The sequence below is a fragment of the Salmo trutta genome, unplaced genomic scaffold (genome assembly GCF_901001165.1).
Source record: "Salmo trutta unplaced genomic scaffold, fSalTru1.1, whole genome shotgun sequence".
NCBI classification, from domain to species: domain Eukaryota; kingdom Metazoa; phylum Chordata; class Actinopteri; order Salmoniformes; family Salmonidae; genus Salmo; species Salmo trutta.
In genome coordinates this window covers 326895-348883 of record NW_021822685.1, presented here as the reverse complement: position 1 = coordinate 348883, position 21989 = coordinate 326895, and the positions used below count along the sequence as shown (strand labels likewise).

Sequence of the window (21989 nt, the reverse complement as noted above, 5' to 3'; positions counted from 1 at the left end):
GATAGTTGTAAACAGACTTTGACCTTCTGCTAGCTTGACAAGATAACATTAGCCAAATGACAAGCTAGCTTACTGCTTGCTACCAGAATATTTATGTGGATACTTGTTGTTTCTTGTTTGAAAGACTACGATTGTCCTAAAATCACAATTACTACATTCGTGTAAAGCTAGATAGCAAAGTGGCTAACTATTCATTCATTATGAGCTAATACCTTTAGCTTGCCAGCTAGCTTGCCAGCTAGCTTGCCAGTTAGCTTGCCAGTTAGCTTGCCAGTTAGCTTGCCAGTTAGCTTGCCAGTTAGCTTGCCAGTTAGCTATAGCCAGTTAGCTTGGCTAACTAATAAGGTCATTTTTGCGGGCCTGCGATGGCCCTAACCACTGACTCTAATCTCCGAAAAGACAAAAACACGTACCATTCTGGAAGATATGAAGATGCCTCCTGCTACAGGACTGTGCTTTGTGTTGTCTATGTTCCTCTGTAACGCCTGGAGGTTACAGTTAAATCGCTGGACGTTTCTCAAACAGCGAAACATTGCGTCTGATCAGCTGTCACTTCAGACCAGGGAGCAGAGCGGAACCAAAATGAGCTAACCACAAGCCTGTGTTACTGGGACGGAAACATATATTTGCAACATTTCTTGTGCATGGGGGGGAGTGGGGGATAATTTCAAGCAGCACACCGAATTTTTAAAAAAGCAGTATAAAATGTTATACTACATTTGACTGTCTTCGTGCCGTTGAAACAAGTGACGTAGTTTGATATTATAGTATTTGTCATTACATTTTTAGGTATTTTGGTTTGTTCAAACTAGTGTTGTGTAAATGCAAATGTGTAAAGCAATCATGTAGCCTGTATAGTCGCTAGTGGACGCTATTTACATGTCTTTTAACGGATCTCCAAGACAGGTAAGTAAATAGAGGACACTAGCGGATTTCCAGGCTAGAAATCATGCAATGTTGAGTCCTAAAATACTATCTCTAATTTATTTATTTTATTTCACCTTTATTTAACCAGGTAGGCAAGTTGAGAACAAGTTCTCATTTACAATTCAGTTATCTCTAATAACTGAAAGGCACAGAGACATACCAATTTAATTGTCTTTAACTTGAATTTATCCAATGAGGATTTTTAGGCTTAATTTTTTTAAAGCCTTTGTGTTTGTTGGTCGGTAAAAGAGAGCTTGAGCGGAGTCCCCACATCAGACCGGAGTCCCCACATCAGACCGGAGTCCCCACATCAGACCGGAGTCCCCACATCAGACCGGAGTCCCCACATCAGACCGGAGTCCCCACATCAGACCGGAGTCCCCACATCAGACCGGAGTCCCCACATCAGACCGGAGTCCCCACATCAGACCGGAGTCCCCACATCAGACCGGAGTCCCCACATCAGACCGGAGTCCCCACATCAGACCGGAGTCCCCACATCAGACCGGAGTCCCCACATCAGAGCGGAGTCCCCACATCAGACCGGAGTCCCCACATCAGACCGGAGTCCCCACATCAGACCGGAGTCCCCACATCAGACCGGAGTCCCCACATCAGAGCGGAGTCCCCACATCAGACCGGAGTCCCCACATCAGACCGGAGTCCCCACATCAGACCGGAGTCCCCACATCAGACCGGAGTCCCCACATCAGACCGGAGCAATCAGACCGGAGTCCCCACATCAGAGCGGAGTCCCCACATCAGACCGGAGTCCCCACATCAGGACCGGAGTCCCCACATCAGACCGGAGTCCCCACATCAGACCGGAGTCCCCACATCAGAGCGGAGTCCCCACATCAGACCGGAGTCCCCACATCAGACCGGAGTCCCACATCAGACCGGAGTCCCCACATCAGACCGGAGTTCCCACATCAGACCGGAGTCCCCGCATCAGACCGGAGTCCCCGCATCAGACCGGAGTCCCCGCATCAGACCGGAGTCCCCGCATCAGACCGGAGTCCCCGCATCAGACCGGAGTCCCCGCATCAGAGCGGAGTCCCCGCATCAGAGCGGAGTCCCCGCATCAGAGCGGAGTCCCCACATCAGACCGGAGTCCCCACATCAGACCGGAGTCCCCACATCAGACCGGAGTCCCCACATCAGACCGGAGTCCCCACATCAGACCGGAGTCCCCACATCAGACCGGAGTCCCCCACATCAGACCGGAGTCCCCACATCAGACCGGAGTCCCCACATCAGAGCGGAAGTCCCCACATCAGAGCGGAGTCCCCACATCAGACCGGAGTCCCCACATCAGACCGGAGTCCCCACATCAGACCGGAGTCCCCACATCAGACCGGAGTCCCCACATCAGAGCGGAGTCCCCACATCAGACCGGAGTCCCCACATCAGACCGGAGTCCCCACATCAGACCGGAGTCCCCACATCAGACCGGAGTCCCCACATCAGAGCGGAGTCCCCACATCAGACCGGAGTCCCCACATCAGACCGGAGTCCCCACATCAGACCGGAGTCCCACATCAGACCGGAGTCCCCGCATCAGACCGGAGTCCCCGCATCAGACCGGAGTCCCCGCATCAGACCGGAGTCCCCGCATCAGACCGGAGTCCCCGCATCAGACCGGAGTCCCCGCATCAGACCGGAGTCCCCGCATCAGACCGGAGTCCCCGCATCAGAGCGGAGTCCCCGCATCAGACCGGAGTCCCCGCATCAGAGCGGAGTCCCCGCATCAGACCGGAGTCCCCGCATCAGAGTTGTCACAAGTCCTGCTTTTACTTGGGCAGGAAAATAAAAGTAAGGCATGTGATCCAACTTTAAATATTGTCAGTAAAAGTATGCCTCACTTCTGTCCTGATGAAGTGCTTCGAGAGGCTCGTTAAGGATCATATCACCTCTACCTTACCTGTCACCCTAGACCCACTTCAGTTTGCTTTACCGCCCCAATAGATCCACAGAAGATGCAATCACCATCACACTGCACACTGCCCTATCCCATCTGGACAAGAGGAACACCTATGTAAGAATGTTGTTCATTGACTACAGCTCAGCCTTCAACACCATAGTACCCTCCAAACTCATCATTAAGCTCGGGGCTTTGGGTCTGAACCTTGCCGTGTGCAACTGGGTCCTGGACTTCCTGACGGGCCGCCCCCCCCCCCCAGGAAACAACACCACCCTGCTGATCCTCAACACAGGGGCCCCACACGGGTGTGTGCTCAGCCCCCTCCTGTACTCCCTGTTCACCCATGACTGCATGGCCACGAACGCCTCCAACTCAATCATCAAGTTTGCAGACGACACAACAGTAGTAGGCCTGATTACCAACAACAGCCTACAGGGAGGAGGTGAGGCCCCTGCCGGAGTGGTGCCAGGAAAATAACCTCCCTCTCAACGTCAACAAAATTAAGGAGCTGATCGTGGACTTCAGGAGACAGCAGAGAGAGCACGTCCCCTGGTCCACATCGACACAGTGGAGAGAGTGAAAAGCTTCAAGTTCCTCGGCATCCACATCACTGACAGCCTGAAATGGTCCGTCCACACAGACAGCGTGGTGAAGAAGGAGCAGCAGCGACTCTTCAATCTCAGGAGGCTGAAGAAATGAGTCTTGGCCACTAAGACCCTCACTTTTACAGATGTACAATGAGAGCATCCTGTCAGGCTGTATCACCGCCTGGTACGGCAACTGCACCGCCCGTGCTCTCCAGAGGGTGGTGCGGTCTGCCCAACGCATCACCGGGGGGCACACTGCCTGCCCTCCAGGACACCTACACCACCCGATGTCACAGGAAGGTCAAAAACATCATCAAGCTGGGACCGAGAGACTGAAAAACAGCTTGTATCTCAAGGCCATCAGACTGTTAAACAGCCATCACTAGCTGGCTACCACCTGGTTACTCAACCCTGCACATTAGAGGCTGCTGCCCTCTATACATAGACATGGAATCACTGGTCATTTCAATAATGGAATCACTGGTCACTTTAATAATGGAACACTGGTCACTTTAATAATGGAACACCAGTCACTTTAATAATGGAATCACTGGTCACTTTAATAATGGAACACTGGTCACTTTAATAATGGAACACCAGTCACTTTAATAATGGAATCACTGGTCACTTTAATAATGTTTACATACTATTTTACTAATTTAAAATGTATATACTGTTATTCTACTGTGTTTTAGTCAACGCCACTCCAACATTACTCGTCCTAATATTTATATATTTCTTAATGACATTATTTTACTGTAGATGTGTGTCTTGTTGTGAATTGTTAGATATTACTGTACTGTTGGAGCTGGGAACACAAGCATTTAGTTAGATATTACTGTACTGTTGGAGCTAGGAACACAAGCATTTAGTTAGATACTGCTGCACTGTTGGAGCTAGGAACACAAGCATTTAGTTAGATATTACTGCACTGTTGGATCTGGGAACACAAGCATTTAGTTAGATACTGCTGCACTGTTGGAGCTAGGAACACAAGCATTTAGTTAGATATTACTGTACTGTTGGAGCTGGGAACACAAGCATTTAGTTAGATATTACTGTTGGAGCTGGGAACACAAGCATGTAGTTAGATATTACTGCACTGTTGGAGCTGGGAACACAAGCATTTAGTTAGATATTACTGCACTGTTGGAGCTGGGAACACAAGCATTTAGTTAGATATTACTGTACTGTTGGAGCTGGGAAAACAAGCATTTAGTTAGATACTACTGCACTGTTGGAGCTAGAAACACAAGCATTTAGTTAGATACTACTGTTGGAGCTAGGAACACAAGCATTTAGTTAGATATTACTGTTGGATCTGGGAACACAAGCATTTAGTTAGATATTACTGCACTGTTGGAGCTGGGAACACAAGCATTTAGTTAGATATTACTGCACTGTTGGAGCTGGGAACACAAGCATTTAGTTAGATATTACTGCACTGTTGGAGCTGGGAACACAAGCATTTAGTTAGATATTACTGTTGGAGCTGGGAACACAAGCATTTAGTTAGATATTACTGTTGGAGCTGGGAACACAAGCATTTAGTTAGATACTACTGCACTGTTGGAGCTAGAAACACAAGCATTTAGTTAGATATTACTGTTGGAGCTGGGAACACAAGCATTTAGTTAGATATTACTGCAATGTTGGAGCTGGGAACACAAGCATTTCGCTACATCCGCAATAAAAATCTACTAAATATGTGTATGTGACCAATAAAATTAGATTTGATTAGATTTTTAATTATAGATACAGTTCATATGGGTTTTATACCAATTTTCTGTATAAACAGCCTCTACAATATAGCCTCCTCAGTGTCACCAGCGAAGCACCATCACACCTCCTCCTCCATGCTTCACGGTGGGAACCACACATGCGGAGATCATCCGTTCACCTACTCTGCATCTCACAAAGACACTGCAGTTAGAACCAAAAATCACAAATTTGAACTCATCAGACCAAAGGACAGATTTCCACCGGTCTAAATGTCCATTGCTCGTGTTTCTTGGTCTCTTCTTATTGGTGTCCTTTAGCAGTGGTTTCTTTGCAGCAATTCAACAATGAAGACCTTATTCACACAGTCTCCTCTGAACAGTTGATGTTGAGATGTGTCTGTTACTTGAACTCTGTGAAGCATTTATTTGGGCTGCAATCTGAGGTGCAGTTAATCTCTAAGGATCTTATCCTCTGCAGCAGAGATAACTCTTGGTCTTCCTTTTCTGTAGCGGTTCTCATGAGAGCTAGTTTCATCAAAGCACTTGATGGTTTTTGCGACTGCATTTGAAGAAACTTTAAAAGTTCTTGAAATGTTCCTGATTGACTGACCTTCATGTCGTAAAAGTAATGATGGACTGTCATTTCTCTTTGCTTATTTGAGCTGTTCTTGCCATAATATGGACATGGTCTTTTACCAAATAGGGCTATCTTCTGTATACCACCCCTACCTTGTCACAACACAACTGATTGGCTCAAACACATTAAGAAGGAAAGAAATTCCACAAAATTAACTTTTACCAAGGCACATCTGTTAATTGAAATGCATTCCAGGTGACTACCTCATGAAGATGGTTGAGAGAATGCCAAGAGTGTGCAAAGCTGTCATCAAGGCAAAAGGTTGGCTACTTTGAAGAATCTCAAATATAAAGTATATTTTGATTTGTTTAACATTTTTTTGGTTACGACATGATTCCATATGTGTTCTTTCATAGTTTTTGTTTTGATGTCTTCGCTATTATTCTACAATGTAGAAAATAGTTTACAATTTTTTTTTAAAAACCCTTGAATGAGTAGGTGTGTCTAAACTTTTGACTGGTACTGTATGTTTTTTTAAAGGCAGTAAATGAGGCTGAATGAATTGTTTCGCTGCCAAACAAGGCTTCGCTGATAGCCAGGTGTAGCGGTGGTAAGGATTCACTCCATGGTGCTGAATAGAAAGCTCTGCTGTTGGGACAGCTTTATGTTGGCCCTAACAGTTTGTGGACACCGTTTGTCACCATTTATAGTGCAATTATTGTATTGTTTAGTGTTGTGTTGTGTAGTGGCTTTGCTGGCATGCATTAAAACAAAATATTGAGTTTGCCATATCAAGATTTACATGTTAATATCGCCACTGATTCTAGTATTCTAATTCCTAATTCTATGGAAAATACTGTATCTTGAAAACCGGAAACATCCATTTTCAGCCGCTCCCCCCTGGAGAGATTTTGGTTGGCTGAGCCATATGAGAAAAGGAGGAGTTAAGAATCAGGAAATGAATAGAGGAACATATAACGCTTTTCCGCACAGCAGAATATCGACCAATCACGTTCCCGTTATCAGCGGTTGCTAAGCTAATCGTCAAGCAGTCCTTTCTAAAAGTCTGGGTATGACTTTAATAGAAAACCTCCCCTATTTTCCTCCAAAATACGTAATGTCATGATTTCAACGCTTTACGATATTGCAGAGGACAAGTTAAGTTTTAGATAACTGTAATATAAAGCGCTATAAACGTTTAAATATATTAGTATTATTATCTCAAATCCAGGAAAATATTTAATATGTTGAGTTTCTTGTTCACGTAATTGGTGCTCAGGGTTGATTTTTCTTCTAGCGCCCAATTGACTCCTTGAATGAGAGATAAGTTTAAAGGAGAGATGAGTTTTAAAACTTTAACTTTATCTCTCATTTGCATGGGGGGAAAAATGTGTAGAATTGCAGGTAATTAGCTTTAAAACGGCGTACATTTCTCTACATCACCAAGATGAGGTGCCTTTTCTAAAATCCATGTCACGGCCACCATATAAGCCCCTTTTTGACCCAGAAAATAACAGTTTGTTTTGTTTGTTTTGAACTTAGACGGGCTTTTCTCGGTGATTGGTCAACAGTACTACTCCTAGTAGAACTGGGATCATGACATGTGTGTTGTTGTCATTCAATAAGAGATGACTTGTTTTCATGCACAGTTTTTTACCCCTTCAGAAATAAAATAAAAAACTATTCTGCTCTATATATCTATCTTCCTGTAGATGGCAGCCATGTTGCTCCTGTTTAGGTGGTTCATAAATCACACAGGCAGGCAGCACTCAATGGGGAAAAGTGAAACCATGATAGGCTACCCTATGTGTTTTTTATCTAACCTTTATTCAACCAGACAAGTCAGTTAAGAACAAATTCTTATTTACAATGACGGCCTAACTGGAAACAGTGGGTTAACTGCCTTGTTCAGAGGGCAGAATGACAGATTTTTACCTTGTCAGCTCGGGGATTCAATCTAACAAGCTTTCAGTTACTGGCCCAACGCTCTAACCACTAGGCTACCTGCTGGTTACTGGCCCAACACTCTAACCACTAGGCTACCTGCTGGTTACTGGCTCAACGCTCTAACCACTAGGCTACCTGCTGGTTACTGGTCCAACACTCTAACCACTAGGCTACCTGCTGGTTACTGGCCCAACGCTCTAACCACTAGGCTACCTGCTGGTTACTTGCCCAACGCTCTAACCACTAGGCTACCTGCTGATTACTGGCCCAACGCTCTAACCACTAGGCTACCTGCCTCTCCTCCACTCTAACCACTAGGCTACCTGCCTCTCCTCCACTCTAACCACTAGGCTACCTGCCTCTCCTCCACTCTAACCACTAGGTTACCTGCCTCTCCTCCACTCTAACCACTAGGCTACCTGCCTCTCCTCCACTCTAACCACTAGGTTACCTGCCTCTCCTCCACTCTAACTACTAGGCTACCTGCTCGTTACTGGCCCAACGCTCTAACCACTAGGCTACCTGCCTCTCCTCCACTCTAACCACTAGGCTACCTGCCTCTCCTCCACTCTAACCACTAGGCTACCTGCCTCTCCTCCACTCTAACCACTAGGCTACCTGCCTCTAACCACTAGGCTACCTGCCTCTAACCACTAGGCTACCTGCCTTTAACCACTAGGCTACCTGCCTCCAGGCAGCTTAAAGCAGGTCGCAAACCATAAGCATTTTAATTGTTGTCCAAAAATCTATGATGTTACTTGGTAACCTGGGGGCAGATAGACTGTAATTACATGTAGGCAGCCTAATCATCATAATGAGTCCTTCCTTTTAACACCATGGACCTAATCAGGTGATAACACCGCTGAAGACCCACTTTGTATAATTTGTTGAAAACGAATATCCAACTGTGACACTACAGATTATAGACCTAAAGCCTGTGGCTGCACCATTTTACTTTCTCTCACAAATGACTGGATAAAGTATCCTAGACGGCCTTATGGATATTCATGGGATTAGCTTTAATTATATACCACATATTAAAAAATAGAGACAGTTGAGTGTTTGATGATGATTGATTTTTATTAAAAAAAAACTTTTCTATTAATTGACTCTATTAAATTCTAAACGTGTCTAAAAAATCGGACATGTGGCGCCAACAATGTCCCTGCCGCTGCTCCCAACCTGCTCCACCCTGCACCCACCCTGCTCCCACGCTGCTCCCACCCTCCCTGCTCCCACCCACCCTGCTCCCCCCTGCTCCCACCCTCCCTGCTCCCACCCTGCTCCCACCACCCTGCTCCTCCCTACCTGCTCCCACCACCCTGCTCCTCCCACCCTCCTCCCACCCTGCTCCCACCCTGCTCCCACCACCCTGCTCCTCCCACCCTGCTCCCACCACCCTGCTCCTCCCTACCTGCTCCCACCACCCTGCTCCTCCCTACCTGCTCCCACCACCCTGCTCCTCCCACCCCTCCTCCCACCCTGCTCCCACCACCCTGCTCCTCCCACCCTGCTCCCACCCTGCTCCCACCACCCTGCTCCTCCCTACCTGCTCCCACCCCCCTGCTCCTCCCACCCTCCTCCCACCCTGCTCCCACCCTGCTCCCACCACCCTGCTCCTCCCTACCTGCTCCCACCACCCTGCTCCTCCCACCCTCCTCCCACCACCCTGCTCCGCCCTACCTGCTCCCACCACCCTGCTCCTCCCACCCTCCTCCCACCCTGCCCCCACCCTGCTCCCACCCTGCTCCCACCACCCTGCTCCTCCCTACCTGCTCCCACCACCCTGCTCCTCCCACCCTCCTCCCACTCTGCTCTCTGTAATTATCAGCTGTGTGTCCGACAGGAGTCCGGACGCCACTCCGATCAATTCACTGCAATGATTGTCAAAGTCCCAAATATTAGCCATCTAGTGATTTGACTTTTCATGTCAGGCTATATGTCTCAGCTTCTCTCATATCAGTGTTTATTCTTTGAGTCTCTTTATCTAAATTACAACGCTAGAAAGTTTCCTCTATTGGAGTGACTCGTTTGTAGAAAAAAATCGAATCGGCTAATCAGTGGGACTATTGTCAATGGGATTTCAGCTTTGCGGCGGCGCACAATTTGCATAAAAAATAACTGTTAATAAAGAGCTGAAAAGAACCGAGTTACAAAATTACAGCTTCAGTGAATATAGAATAAACCCAAATAACTGCGAAATATTGCACAAATGTTCAAAATATAGGCTAGGGCCTGTCGGTAGTCATAGGCTCTGTTTTTAAACTGGAGAGAGAGAGCATAGATTACTTATCGTGACTTGAGCACATCAAACTGAAACGTTTAGAGAAGTTTCTAACGGAATTTATTCATTACTGTTTAACAGAGAAGAGGAAACGATACGGGAATAATCCGATAGAGGCCTATTCAGTTAAGCTATTTAAAACCACTAACATGAATAATAGGCCCACAACACACACACACACACACAACACTGTTATTATACTGACCGTCTATTATAGTGTCTCTCTCTATTGGCTCACTGATACAGGAATCAGCCTCAGGATCATTTCAATCATCCAGTTAATCATCCAGTTAATCACCTGTCACCAGACACAGTCGTATTTTACCATCTGTTGTTGCCGTTTAAATATGTAGTAACAGTCTGTGATAATGTGCTCCAAATATCCAATCCGAAGGATTCAGGCAATATCTCCATTATAATCCAATATAATTCCCTTTTTTACAAATTACAGATTTTTTTCTTCTACGTTTTACGCACATGGAAAACCACGTGAATAGTCTATAGAATCTGGAAAAACCACGTGAATAGTCTATAGAATCTGGAAAACCACATGAATAGCCTATTGAATTTAAATCACTTATAAAGAAATGTCTTATTACATGTGTCACACGTCAGGAGATGTTCATACTATCTGTAAACAAACAGATGACGTGTAGAGGCCTATTTTATTCATGAACATAGACGCTTAAAGATAAGATAAAGGATCGCCTAATGATTGGATATTATTGAATTATTAAGTGTATTTGGCGAGGGGACCAATCGCAGTGTGTGTGTGTGTGTGTGTGTGTGTACCTGCAGGAAGTGTCATGCTCCGTTATCTCCTCCCTCTAACGCTGAGATATGAAGTAGCTTTAACTGGGGGGTCACACTCACCAGCCATCAAACCTCAGCGACTCATGGAGAGAGAGAGAGAGAGGCGCCTAAACGTTTCCTTCACTTCTTCCTTCGACAGCAGAAGATAATACAGTTGGATAGAGATATTATTCATTACGCAAGGTGATCATGCAGTACCAACACAGTGCGTCTTCAGCCATGGGTGTTCCTCTTTACGCGCCGACCCCTATCCAACCCGTCCACCCAACTCCATTCTACATAGAAGATATCCTGGGGAGAAATGACACCATGGCCCAGTCTTCAGCGGTGGTCTCTACGCCAAATCTACCGTCACCGAATTCATCCTTCACCAGTTTGGTCTCTCCGTACCGGACTCCTATCTATGAACCGACACCGATCCACCACCCTGCGTTGTCTCACCACGCTGCCCTGACCGCCACGTATGCCTCCGGGGCTTTCGCTAATTCACTGTATCCATTCCACCGCTCTATGGGGGACTATACTCACGCTCTACTCAGACACGATCCGCTGGGTGAGTTCAGCTCATATCAAATCTCTTACTTTTGTTTGGATGATTTTTTTTTTCGTTAAGATACTTTAATGTTGACAGCTACTATATACATCTGTAATAACCCATGTGTAATGTGTAGGCGAAAGGAGATGAAATGTTTGTGCGTGTACTTGATTTTGAAAGTAGATTCTTATTCCCTGCGTACTGCAGGTTTCCATCCTAAAGTATGTTTTAGAGGTAAGAATGTATAAGCATTGTATCTTGCTTGAACGTAGTTGATTTACTTCAGGCATCATTTGCCTATACATCATTTGCCTAAATAGATTAAGTTATCTGTTTAATTTGCAAATTGTTAAAGTGTTGGACCACTTAAATCAACGACCTTGTTTTGTTTTGTTTTTGTTGTTGTTGCTAAATCCGTTATTGTTTGAAACATCTGATGCATCCTGCGACTAAACATGCTCTAAATCACTTGTTATTTCAGCATTAAAGTGTCGCCCTGGGGGTGAACTGTCTCTCTGTTCAGCAAGCCTGACCCTTTCCGTTCATACAGGAAGTCTTGAGCTCTCGATAGGGAGTAAATCTGCTTTCAGAAGCTGTTGAATGTTTTCCTGGCGGCCTCCAGCAAGCCTCTTCCACCGGGAGTCGTGCGTGATGCTGATTATTTTATCGACATCCTCAATACAGACACATTCAGGAAACACTCGGCTTCTGATAGCCGGGATTCGTTTGTCTGATATTATTCATTTCCTTTGTGGTGGATGTGACTTTTATGGTTGTTAAAAAATAATAATCAAACTGTAAACATGAAATAGGCCTGTGCACTTGACGCAATTTCAAAAAATCTTTTGGGTGACTTTTGAATTTATTTTGGAATTTCACTATTTTATTCAATTTATTTGATTTATTAAATAATTCAATTTATGTCTATAAGAAAAAAATCTGGGTTTGATCATTGTGTCACAAAACCAAAATATTTTTCGGGGGTATAATGAATCATATCTCTTTTTAATAAAAAGCGATGATTTATTTTTCCCCCCTTTGGAAGATGTATATGTGTGTATATATTTATATATTTATATTTTTTAAAGGATTGAACTATTGTTACGGTTATAGTTAAATGAGATAAGCTGATTAAAACATATAATCGATTTTAAATTGCATCAATAGCAGTATGTTGATGGAAAGCTCGTTAGTAATGAGATAAAACGGATGAAGTAAAAGCAACAGGAAACACAGGACGGATATTTTGCCATAGTTCTATTCTCTCCACTCAGCTTCAAGTTTCAACTCAAGACCTTCCTTAAAAAAAACCGGAGGTTAATAAACGGATGCCTGCAAAAACGGACAAGAAAGATTACAATACACTGTCAATATTTGCATAGAACCATTTTAGGTCTCTGCTGGAGGAGAAACGAATCAAGTTAACGAAAACTATTTTTGATTTATTTTCACCTTTTTGGAGCTACTTAAAGGTCTAACATTCGCACATAATTCTGCCCCATTTGCATACAAATATTTTTCAATATTAAATCATTATTTTCTTATTTTTTGTCTTCAAAGGTAAACAACTTCTATGGAGTCCGTTTATTCAGCGTCCACTACACAAGAGAAAAGGTGGACAAGTCCGATTCTCCAACGACCAGACGATAGAGTTGGAAAAGAAGTTTGAGACCCAGAAATACCTCTCACCCCCAGAACGAAAACGACTGGCAAAAATGTTACAACTGAGTGAACGACAGGTCAGCAGTATGTTTTACATCCAGTATCTTATTCATGTCAGGTTACCTTCGGTAAATCACTTGGGGTTTATCCGTTTGATCCGTTACCGTCAATTACATAAAAAAAAGAAGAAATTTCGTTTAACTGATTTCCACATAGGCCTCTAGTTTTAGGTAAATGATCTGACACTGAATCTAGCAGCGTAACATTTTTAAAACATTTCTCTCGATTACATTGTTTTTCCAGGTGAAGACGTGGTTCCAAAATCGAAGAGCCAAGTGGAGGCGACTGAAGCAGGTATGAATAAATTAGGACTGTGGTTTTAATGTACTTTTTGATTAAAACTGTCAATTATGAATAGCATAAAGGCTATTTATATCTAATTTCAAGCTATAACAAAAAAAAATACATTTATTATAGATTTCGTGTTTGAGTAGCCTGTGCGTAAAATTCATGCACAATGGCAACGGTATACCCAATGTGAAAGGTACGGTGTGGCTGATTGGTCACTGTTGTTGTTATTTCCCCCAGGAAAACCCTACCGGCAGTAAGACAGATCTGGAGGACGAGAGCACCGGGAGAAACAGCGAGGAGAGACCGGAGTCCGGTGTGAACCTCAGTCCGGGCCGGGATCAGAGATGTAAGGCTATAGAGATGACCCACACTCACAGTCTGTTACAGTGTTCCACATCATCGCCTCTATCACAAGGACAAATAGAGTCAGACGTTTCAGATGATACAGACCAAGAGTTGGACATAGAGGATGACATGGAGTTCCCACTGAATCCACCGATATGAGATCATCAGGTCGCTGTTTACAGGCCAATCTGGAGGTTTTCCCACTGGGTGACTGACGGTCCGGGAAGAGGACCAATAGCCCGTCAGTAAACACTGTCCTAGCATCTTTCTGGGACATATATATTTTTTTATATTTTGTTGTTGTATATAATTACCTGTATATTTTGTGATGTTGTTTTATTAATGTCATTATGAGTTAATTAAAAAAATAAAATTTAATTGAGAAAAACAATGAGCGTCGGAAAGGTTAGGCCGTTAAACGACATGTTTTGCTCAAACCTCACTGGACATAAACATTTCACGGTATTCGGCTCATGTGACATATACAATTTGATTTGATTTGAAGGTCGCCTCGTACCGGTTAAAAACACGAATGGAAGTATGTGAAAGTAGTTTTAGTGACATTTATATTTTGTTAAATATTGGTACAAATATTAAAAGAAAATCCCGATCTTTCTTATACCTCTCAGATATAAGACAGACACTTTAAAACAAACTTCCTTTTGATACATGTTTTTGTTGTTGTTGACTAAATCCAAAAAGCTAAATGATTCTTAGTATGACAATCTTAAAACAATTCCATATGTTAGTTTAGTAGAATCCTTGGTTCTCTAGACTCTTAATTAAACTAGCGATATCTGGGCTGTATCTCACTGTACCACTTCCGTGTCTGTGGTGGAAGGTGGCTGAGCTACAGGGTTTGGTAGATGGGATGCAGTTTATGTCAGAATTGACTTTCATAGCAGGAGTGTTTGTCAGACCATGATGTGACGTCCCTTAAAATCTGTCTTCTCGGGAAAATGTCTGCAAGAGTCTAAACAGTTTTGTTTTGATCTACTACACCCACAACACTGTCTGATTGTAACCCAGTACTGGCTGTCTGAAGGTAACCCAGTACTGGCTGTCTGATTGTAACCCAGTACTGGCTGTCTGAAGGTAACCCAGTACTGGCTGTCTGAAGGTAACCCAGTACTGGCTGTCTGAAGGTAACCCAGTACTGGCTGTCTGAAGGTAACCCAGTACTGACTGTCCTGAAGGTAACCCAGTACTGGCTGTTCTGAAGGTAACCCAGTACTGGACTGTCTGAAGGTAACCAGTACTGGCTGTCTGAAGGTAACCCAGTACTGGCTGTCTGAAGGGTAACCCAGTACTGCTGTCCTGAAGGTAACCCGTACTGGCTGTCTGAAGGTAACCCAGTACTGGCTGTCTGAAGGTAACCCAGTACTGGCTGTCTGAAGGTAACCCAGTACTGGCTGTCTGATTAAACCAGTACTGGCGTCTGAGGTAACCCAGTACTGGCTGTCTGAAGGATAACCCAGTACTGGCTTGTCTGAACGGATAACCCAGTACTGGCTGTCTGAAGGTACCCAGTACTGGGCTGTCTGAAGGTAACCCAGTACTGGCTGTCTGAAGGTAACCCACTGGCTGTCTGAAGGTAACCCAGTACTGGCTGTCTGAAGGTAACCCAGTACTGGCTGTCTGAAGGTAACCCAGTACTGACTGTCTGAAGGTAACCCAGTACTGGCTGTCTGAAGGTAACCCAGTACTGACTGTCTGAAGGTAACCAGTACTGGCTGTCTGAAGGTACCCAGTACTGGCTGTCTGAAGGTAACCAGTACTGACTGTCTGAAGGTAACCCAGTACTGACTGTCTGAAGGTACCCGTACTGGCTGTCTGAAGGTAACCCAGTACTGGCTGTCTGAAGGTAACCCAGTACTGGCTGTCTGAAGGTAACCCAGTACTGACTGTCTGAAGGTAACCCAGTACTGGCTGTCTGACCCAGTACTGACTGTCTGAAGGTAACCCAGTACTGGCTGTCTGACCCAGTACTGACTGTCTGAAGGTAACCCAGTACTGGCTGTCTGAAGGTAACCCAGTACTGGCTGTCTGAAGGTATCCCAGTACTGGCTGTCTGAAGGTAACCCAGTACTGGCTGTCTGAAGGTAACCCAGTACTGGCTGTCTGAAGGTAACCCAGTACTGGCTGTCTGAAGGTAACCCAGTACTGGCTGTCTGAAGGTAACCCAGTACTGGCTGTCTGAAGGTAACCCAGTACTGGCTGTCTGAAGGTAACCCAGTACTGATGAAGGTAACCCAGTACTGGCTGTCTGAAGGTAACCCAGTACTGGCTGTCTGAAGGTAACCCAGTACTGACTGTCTGAAGGTAACCCAGTACTGGCTGTCTGAAGGTAACCCAGTACTGATGAAGGTCACCCAGTACTGACTGTCTGATTGTAACCCAGTACTGACTGTCTGAAGGTAACCCAGTACTGATGAAGGTAACCCAGTACTGACTGTCTGAAGGTAACCCAGTACTGGCTGTCTGAAGGTAACCCAGTACTGGCTGTCTGAAGGTAACCCAGTACTGGCTGTCTGAAGGTAACCCAGTACTGACTGTCTGAAGGTAACCCAGTACTGGCTGTCTGACCCAGTACTGGCTGTCTGAAGGTAACCCAGTACTGGCTGTCTGAAGGTAACCCAGTACTGGCTGTCAGAAGGTAACCCAGTACTGACTGTCTGAAGGTAACCCAGTACTGGCTGTCTGAAGGTAACCCAGTACTGATGAAGGTCACCCAGTACTGACTGTCTGATTGTAACCCAGTACTGACTGTCTGAAGGTAACCCAGTACTGATGAAGGTAACCCAGTACTGACTGTCTGAAGGTAACCCAGTACTGACTGTCTGAAGGTAACCCAGTACTGGCTGTCTGAAGGTAACCCAGTACTGGCTCTCTGAAGGTAACCCAGTACTGACTGTCTGAAGGTAACCCAGTACTGGCTGTCTGAAGGTAACCCAGTACTGGCTGTCTGAAGGTAACCCAGTACTGACTGTCTGAAGGTAACCCAGTACTGACTGTCTGAAGGTTGCCCAGTACTGGCTGTCTGAAGGTAACCCAGTACTGGCTGTCTGAAGGTACCCAGTACTGGCTGTCTGAAGGTAACCCAGTGCTGGCTGTCTGAAGATAACCCAGTAACTGGCTGTCTGAAGGTAACCCAGTACTGACTGTCTGAAGGTAACCCAGTACTGGCTGTCTGAAGGTAACCCAGTACTGGCTGTCTGAAGGTAACCCAGTACTGGCTGTCTGAAGGTACCCAGTACTGACTGTCTGAAAGGTAACCCAGTACTGGCTGTCTGAAGGTAACCCAGTACTGATGAAGGTCACCCAGTACTGACTGTCTGATTGTAACCCAGTACTGACTGTCTGAAGGTAACCCAGTACTGGCTGTCTGAAGGTAACCCAGTACTGGCTGTCTGAAGGTAACCCAGTACTGGCTGTCTGAAGGTAACCCAGTACTGGCTGTCTGAAGGTAACCCAGTACTGGCTGTCTGAAGGTAACCCAGTACTGATGAAGATAACCCAGTACTGACTGTCTGAAGGTAACCCAGTACTGGCTGTCTGAAGGTAACCCAGTACTGACTGTCTGAAGGTAACCCAGTACTGGCTGTCTGAAGGTAACCCAGTACTGACTGTCTGAAGGTAACCCAGTACTGACTGTCTGAAGGTAACCCAGTACTGGCTGTCTGAAGGTAACCCAGTACTGGCTGTCTGATTGTAACCCAGTACTGGCTGTCTGAAGGTAACCCAGTACTGGCTGTCTGAAGGTAACCCAGTACTGACTGTCTGAAGGTAACCCAGTACTGGCTGTCTGAAGGTAACCCAGTACTGGCTGTCTGAAGGTAACCCAGTACTGACTGTCTGAAGGTAACCCAGTACTGGCTGTCTGAAGGTAACCCAGTACTGGCTGTCTGAAGGTAACCCAGTACTGGCTGGTCTGAAGGTAACCCAGTACTGGCTGTCTGAAGGTAACCCAGTACTGGCTGTCTGAAGGTAACCCAGTACTGGCTGTCTGAAGGTAACCCAGTACTGGCTGTCCTGAAGGTAACCCAGTACTGGCTGTCTGAAGGTAACCCAGTACTGACTGTCTGAAGGTAACACCAGTACTGGCTGTCTGAAGGTAACCCAGTACTGACTGTCCTGAAGGTAACCCAGTACTGTGTGAAGGTAACCCAGTACTGACTGTCGACCCAGTACTGGCTGTCTGAAGGTGTAACCCAGTACTGGCTGTCTGAAGGTAACCCAGTACTGGCTGTCTGAGGGTAACCCGTACTGACTGTCTGAAGGTAACCCAGTACTTGACTGTCTGAAGTAACCCAGTACTGTCTGTCCTGAGGTAACCAGTACTGGCTGTCTGAAGGTAACCCAGTACGGCTGTCATGAAGGTAACCCAGTAACTGACTGTCTGAAGGTAACCCAGTACTGGCTGTCTGAAGGTAACCCAGTACTGGCTGTCTGAAGGTAACCCAGTACTGACTGTCTGAAGGTAACCCAGTACTGGCTGTCTGAAGGTAACCCAGTACTGATGTCTGAAGGTAACCCAGTAAACTGGCTTGCTGAAGGTACCCAGTACTGGCTGTCTGAAGGTAACCCAGTACTGACTGTCCTGAAGGTAACCCAGTACTGGCTGTCTGAAGGTAACCCAGTACTGACTGTCTGAAGGTAACCCAGTACTGGCTGTCTGAAGGTAACCCAGTACTGGCTGTCTGAAGGTAACCCAGTACTGGCTGTCTGAAGGTAACCCAGTACTGGCTGTCTGAAGGTAACCCAGTACTGGCTGTCTGAAGGTAACCCAGTACTGGCTGTCTGAAGGTAACCCAGTACTGGCTGTCTGAAGGTAACCCAGTACTGGCTGGGAAAATGAATGGAAGTGAATAGGTCATTCCACTGTAAAATAATTATAAATAAATCCTGATCTTTCTTACAGCGCTCAGATATAAGACAGACAACTCAAAACATACTATTTTTTTTAAATTAAATGTAGTTGACTATCTGTTTGACCATGTTTAGACACATCTCAGAATGTCCTCTCCTTTCAGGTGTCGTTAAAAAGGTCCTTGTTCGTTTGTTGAATTTTCTCCGTCGAATAGAAAAAAGCATTTAGAAATGTATTCTAAACTCAGTGTATTTTTTTATTATTATTGATTACTAATAAACAGTATTTAGCGATAATAATCTTCATTAATCTGGATGATTATTGAATGTTCTATCGTCACGATAAGGGCCCGTGTCCGGACCGACAGGCGACTCATCGGAGGGGAGAACAGTCGATGTCAGTGTGTCTTGACTCTTCAGTGATAAAAGACGTGTCGGTCAGATATTCACTTGGATATTTTATTAACAGCTTCTGTGCGTCATCGCTTGGTTGCTGAGACAGGACGAGGGACGTGTCAAGCGCCTTTATCATGTCTTCAGATCAATACAACTTCATGGATCCCCTTAGTTACCAATATAAACATGGATTCCCTTAGTTACCAATATAAATATGGATCCCCTTAGTTACCAATATAAACATGGATCCCCTTAGTTACCAATATAAACATGGATCCCCTTAGTTACCAATATAAACATGGATCCCCTTAGTTACCAATATAAACATGGATCCCCTTAGTTACCAATATAAATATGGATCCCCTTAGTTACCAATATAAACATGGATCCCCTTAGTTACCAATATAAATATGGATCCCCTTAGTTACCAATATAAACATGGATCCCCGTAGTTACCAATATAAACATGGATCCCCTTAGTTACCAATATAAATATGGATCCCCTTAGTTACCAATATAAACATGGATCCCCGTAGTTACCAATATAAACATGGATCCCCTTAGTTACCAATATAAACATGGATCCCCTTAGTTACCAATATAAATATGGATCCCCTTAGTTACCAATATAAATATGGATCCCCTTAGTTACCAATAAATATGGATCCCCTTAGTTACCAATATAAATATGGATCCCCTTAGTTACCAATATAAACATGGATCCCCTTAGTTACCAATATAAATATGGATCCCCTTAGTTAAATAAATATGGATCCCCTTAGTTACCAATATAAACATGGATCCCCTTAGTTACCAATATAAACATGGATCCCCTTAGTTACCAATATAAATATGGATCCCCTTAGTTACCAATATAAATATGGATCCCCTTAGTTACCAATATAAACATGGATACCCTTAGTTACCAATATAAATATGGATCCCCTTAGTTACCAATATAAATATGGATTCCCTTAGTTACCAATATAAATATGGATCCCCTTAGTTACCAATATAAATATGGATCTCCTTAGTTACCAATATGAATATGGATCCCCTTAGTTACCAATATAAACATGGATCCCCGTAGTTACCAATAAATATGGATCCCCTTAGTTACCAATATAAATATGGATCCCCTTAGTTACCAATATAAACATGGATCCCCGTAGTTACCAATATAAATATGGATCCCCTTAGTTACCATATAAATATGGATCTCCTTAGTTACCAATATGAATATGGATCCCCTTAGTTACCAATATAAACATGGATCCCCGTAGTTACCAATATAAATATGGATCCCCTTAGTTACCAATATAAATATGGATCCCCTTAGTTACCAATATAAACATGGATCCCCGTAGTTACCAATATAAATATGGATCCCCTTAGTTACCAATATAAATATGGATTCCCTTAGTTACCAATATAAATATGGATCCCCTTAGTTACCAATATAAACATGGATCCCTTAGTTACCAATATAAATACTGGTAGAAAAAAAGGCTTCCAAAACGGTTCTTCAGGCTGGCCCCGTACCAGAACCCTTTTGGGTTCCAGGTAGAATCCTTTTGGGTTCCAGGTAGAACCCTCTGTAGAAAGGGTTCTACATGGAACCCACAAGTGTTCTACCTGCAACCAAAGACAGTTATTCAAAGGGTTCTCCTATGGGGACAGCTGAATAACCCTTAAAGGGTCCTGGTTCAGCTGAAAACCCAAAAGGGTCCTATGGGGACAGCTGAATAACCCTTAAAGGGTTCTCCTATGGGGACAGCTGAATAACCCTTAAAGGGTTCTCCTATGGGGACAGCTGAATAACCCTTAAAGGGTTCTCCTATGGGGACAGCTGAATAACCCTTAAAGGGTTCTCCTATGGGGACAGCTGAAGACTCTAGATAGCACCTTTATTGTCTGTCCTTTTTAAGTTAAAAATGTATTTCCTTGTAAATGTGCTCAATGGTTTCTACTGTATTCCTATAGGTTATTGACTAAATCCATGTTATGAGTGTGAATACAGGACATGCATTCCATTTCCCAAGAAGCCTATTTCCTGTTGAATCATCAGGATGAAGGCCTGGTACGTTGTTCAGCTCTGTTGAATCATCAGGTTGAAGGCCTGGTATGTTGTTCATCACAGCTCTGTTGAATCATCAGGATGAAGGCCTGGTACGTTGTTCAGCTCTGTTGAATCATCAGGATGAAGGCCTGGTACGTTGTTCAGCTCTGTTGAATCATCAGGATGAAGGCCTGGTACGTTGTTCATCACAGCTCTGTTGAATCATCAGGTTGAAGGCCTGGTACGTTGTTCATCACAGCTGTTGATCATCAGGATGAAGGCCTGGTACGTTGTTCATCACAGCTCTGTTGAATCATCAGGATGAAGGCCTGGTACGTTGTTCAGCTCTGTTGAATCATCAGGATGAAGGCCTGGTACGTTGTTCAGCTCTGTTGAATCATCAGGTTGAAGGCCTGGTACGTTGTTCAGCTCTGTTGAATCATCAGGTTGAAGGCCTGGTACATTGTCCAACACTCCTCTACCAACAGATTGAACATTAAATAGCTTATCGTTCAGCAGAAAAACAAAAACCCCTACAGAGTTTACATGCCGCAATATGACCCGCAATGACTAAGCTCTGAGAGTGTGTGATAATGTTTAAACTGTACTCACCTCGTGAATAGTCATCGGGTTAGGCCCGTAAATCACCTAGACCATCCCAAAACCAATAGAATGTACCATTGATTTTCACCTGTATTGTGTAATGGTTCACAATTGTGCCGAATAGAATCAACAATGGCGAAAGAACACACAGTTTGGTCTGTGGATATTAGGTGAAACGTTGAGTGGATTGCTTCAGGCTCCAAAGGGCCCCCCCCCCGTCTGATAGACTTATAAATAAATAGAGTCCGTCTGTCTGTTGGTACGAGGTGAGGCGCACCAATGTCATGTCCCTCCGTGTCCCTCTGTGTCTCTGTGTCCCTCTGTGTCTCTGTGTCCCTCTGTCTCTGTGTCCCTCTGTGTCCCTCTGTCGCTGTGTCCCTCTGTCGCTG

At 44.6% G+C, this 21989-nt stretch overlaps 2 protein-coding genes across 4 annotated transcripts in view; one reads left to right on the top strand and one right to left on the bottom strand.

The window, feature by feature from the left end:
* Nucleotides 1-595, bottom strand: part of LOC115183303 (fumarate hydratase, mitochondrial) — a 39354-nt gene extending 38759 nt beyond the window's left edge. For 2 of the 3 annotated variants that reach the window (XM_029744632.1, XM_029744633.1), the window contains exon 1: nt 414-590. In XM_029744632.1, the coding sequence (XP_029600492.1) occupies nt 414-533 (120 nt within the window). In that variant the 5' untranslated portion in view covers nt 534-590. Of the gene's footprint in view, nt 1-413 lie in introns of all 3 variants that reach the window. The other variant, XM_029744631.1, reaches the window with a different exon arrangement.
* Nucleotides 596-10833: 10238 nt separating this feature from the next.
* Nucleotides 10834-14290, top strand: LOC115183298 (hematopoietically-expressed homeobox protein hhex-like). Its single transcript, XM_029744629.1, has 4 exons — nt 10834-11333; nt 12876-13054; nt 13281-13331; nt 13566-14290. Exons 1-4 carry the CDS (start codon nt 10970-10972, stop codon nt 13830-13832), a joined length of 861 nt encoding a protein of 286 aa, XP_029600489.1. The 5' UTR covers nt 10834-10969; the 3' UTR covers nt 13833-14290.
* The last annotated feature ends 7699 nt before the right edge of the window (nt 14291-21989 follow it).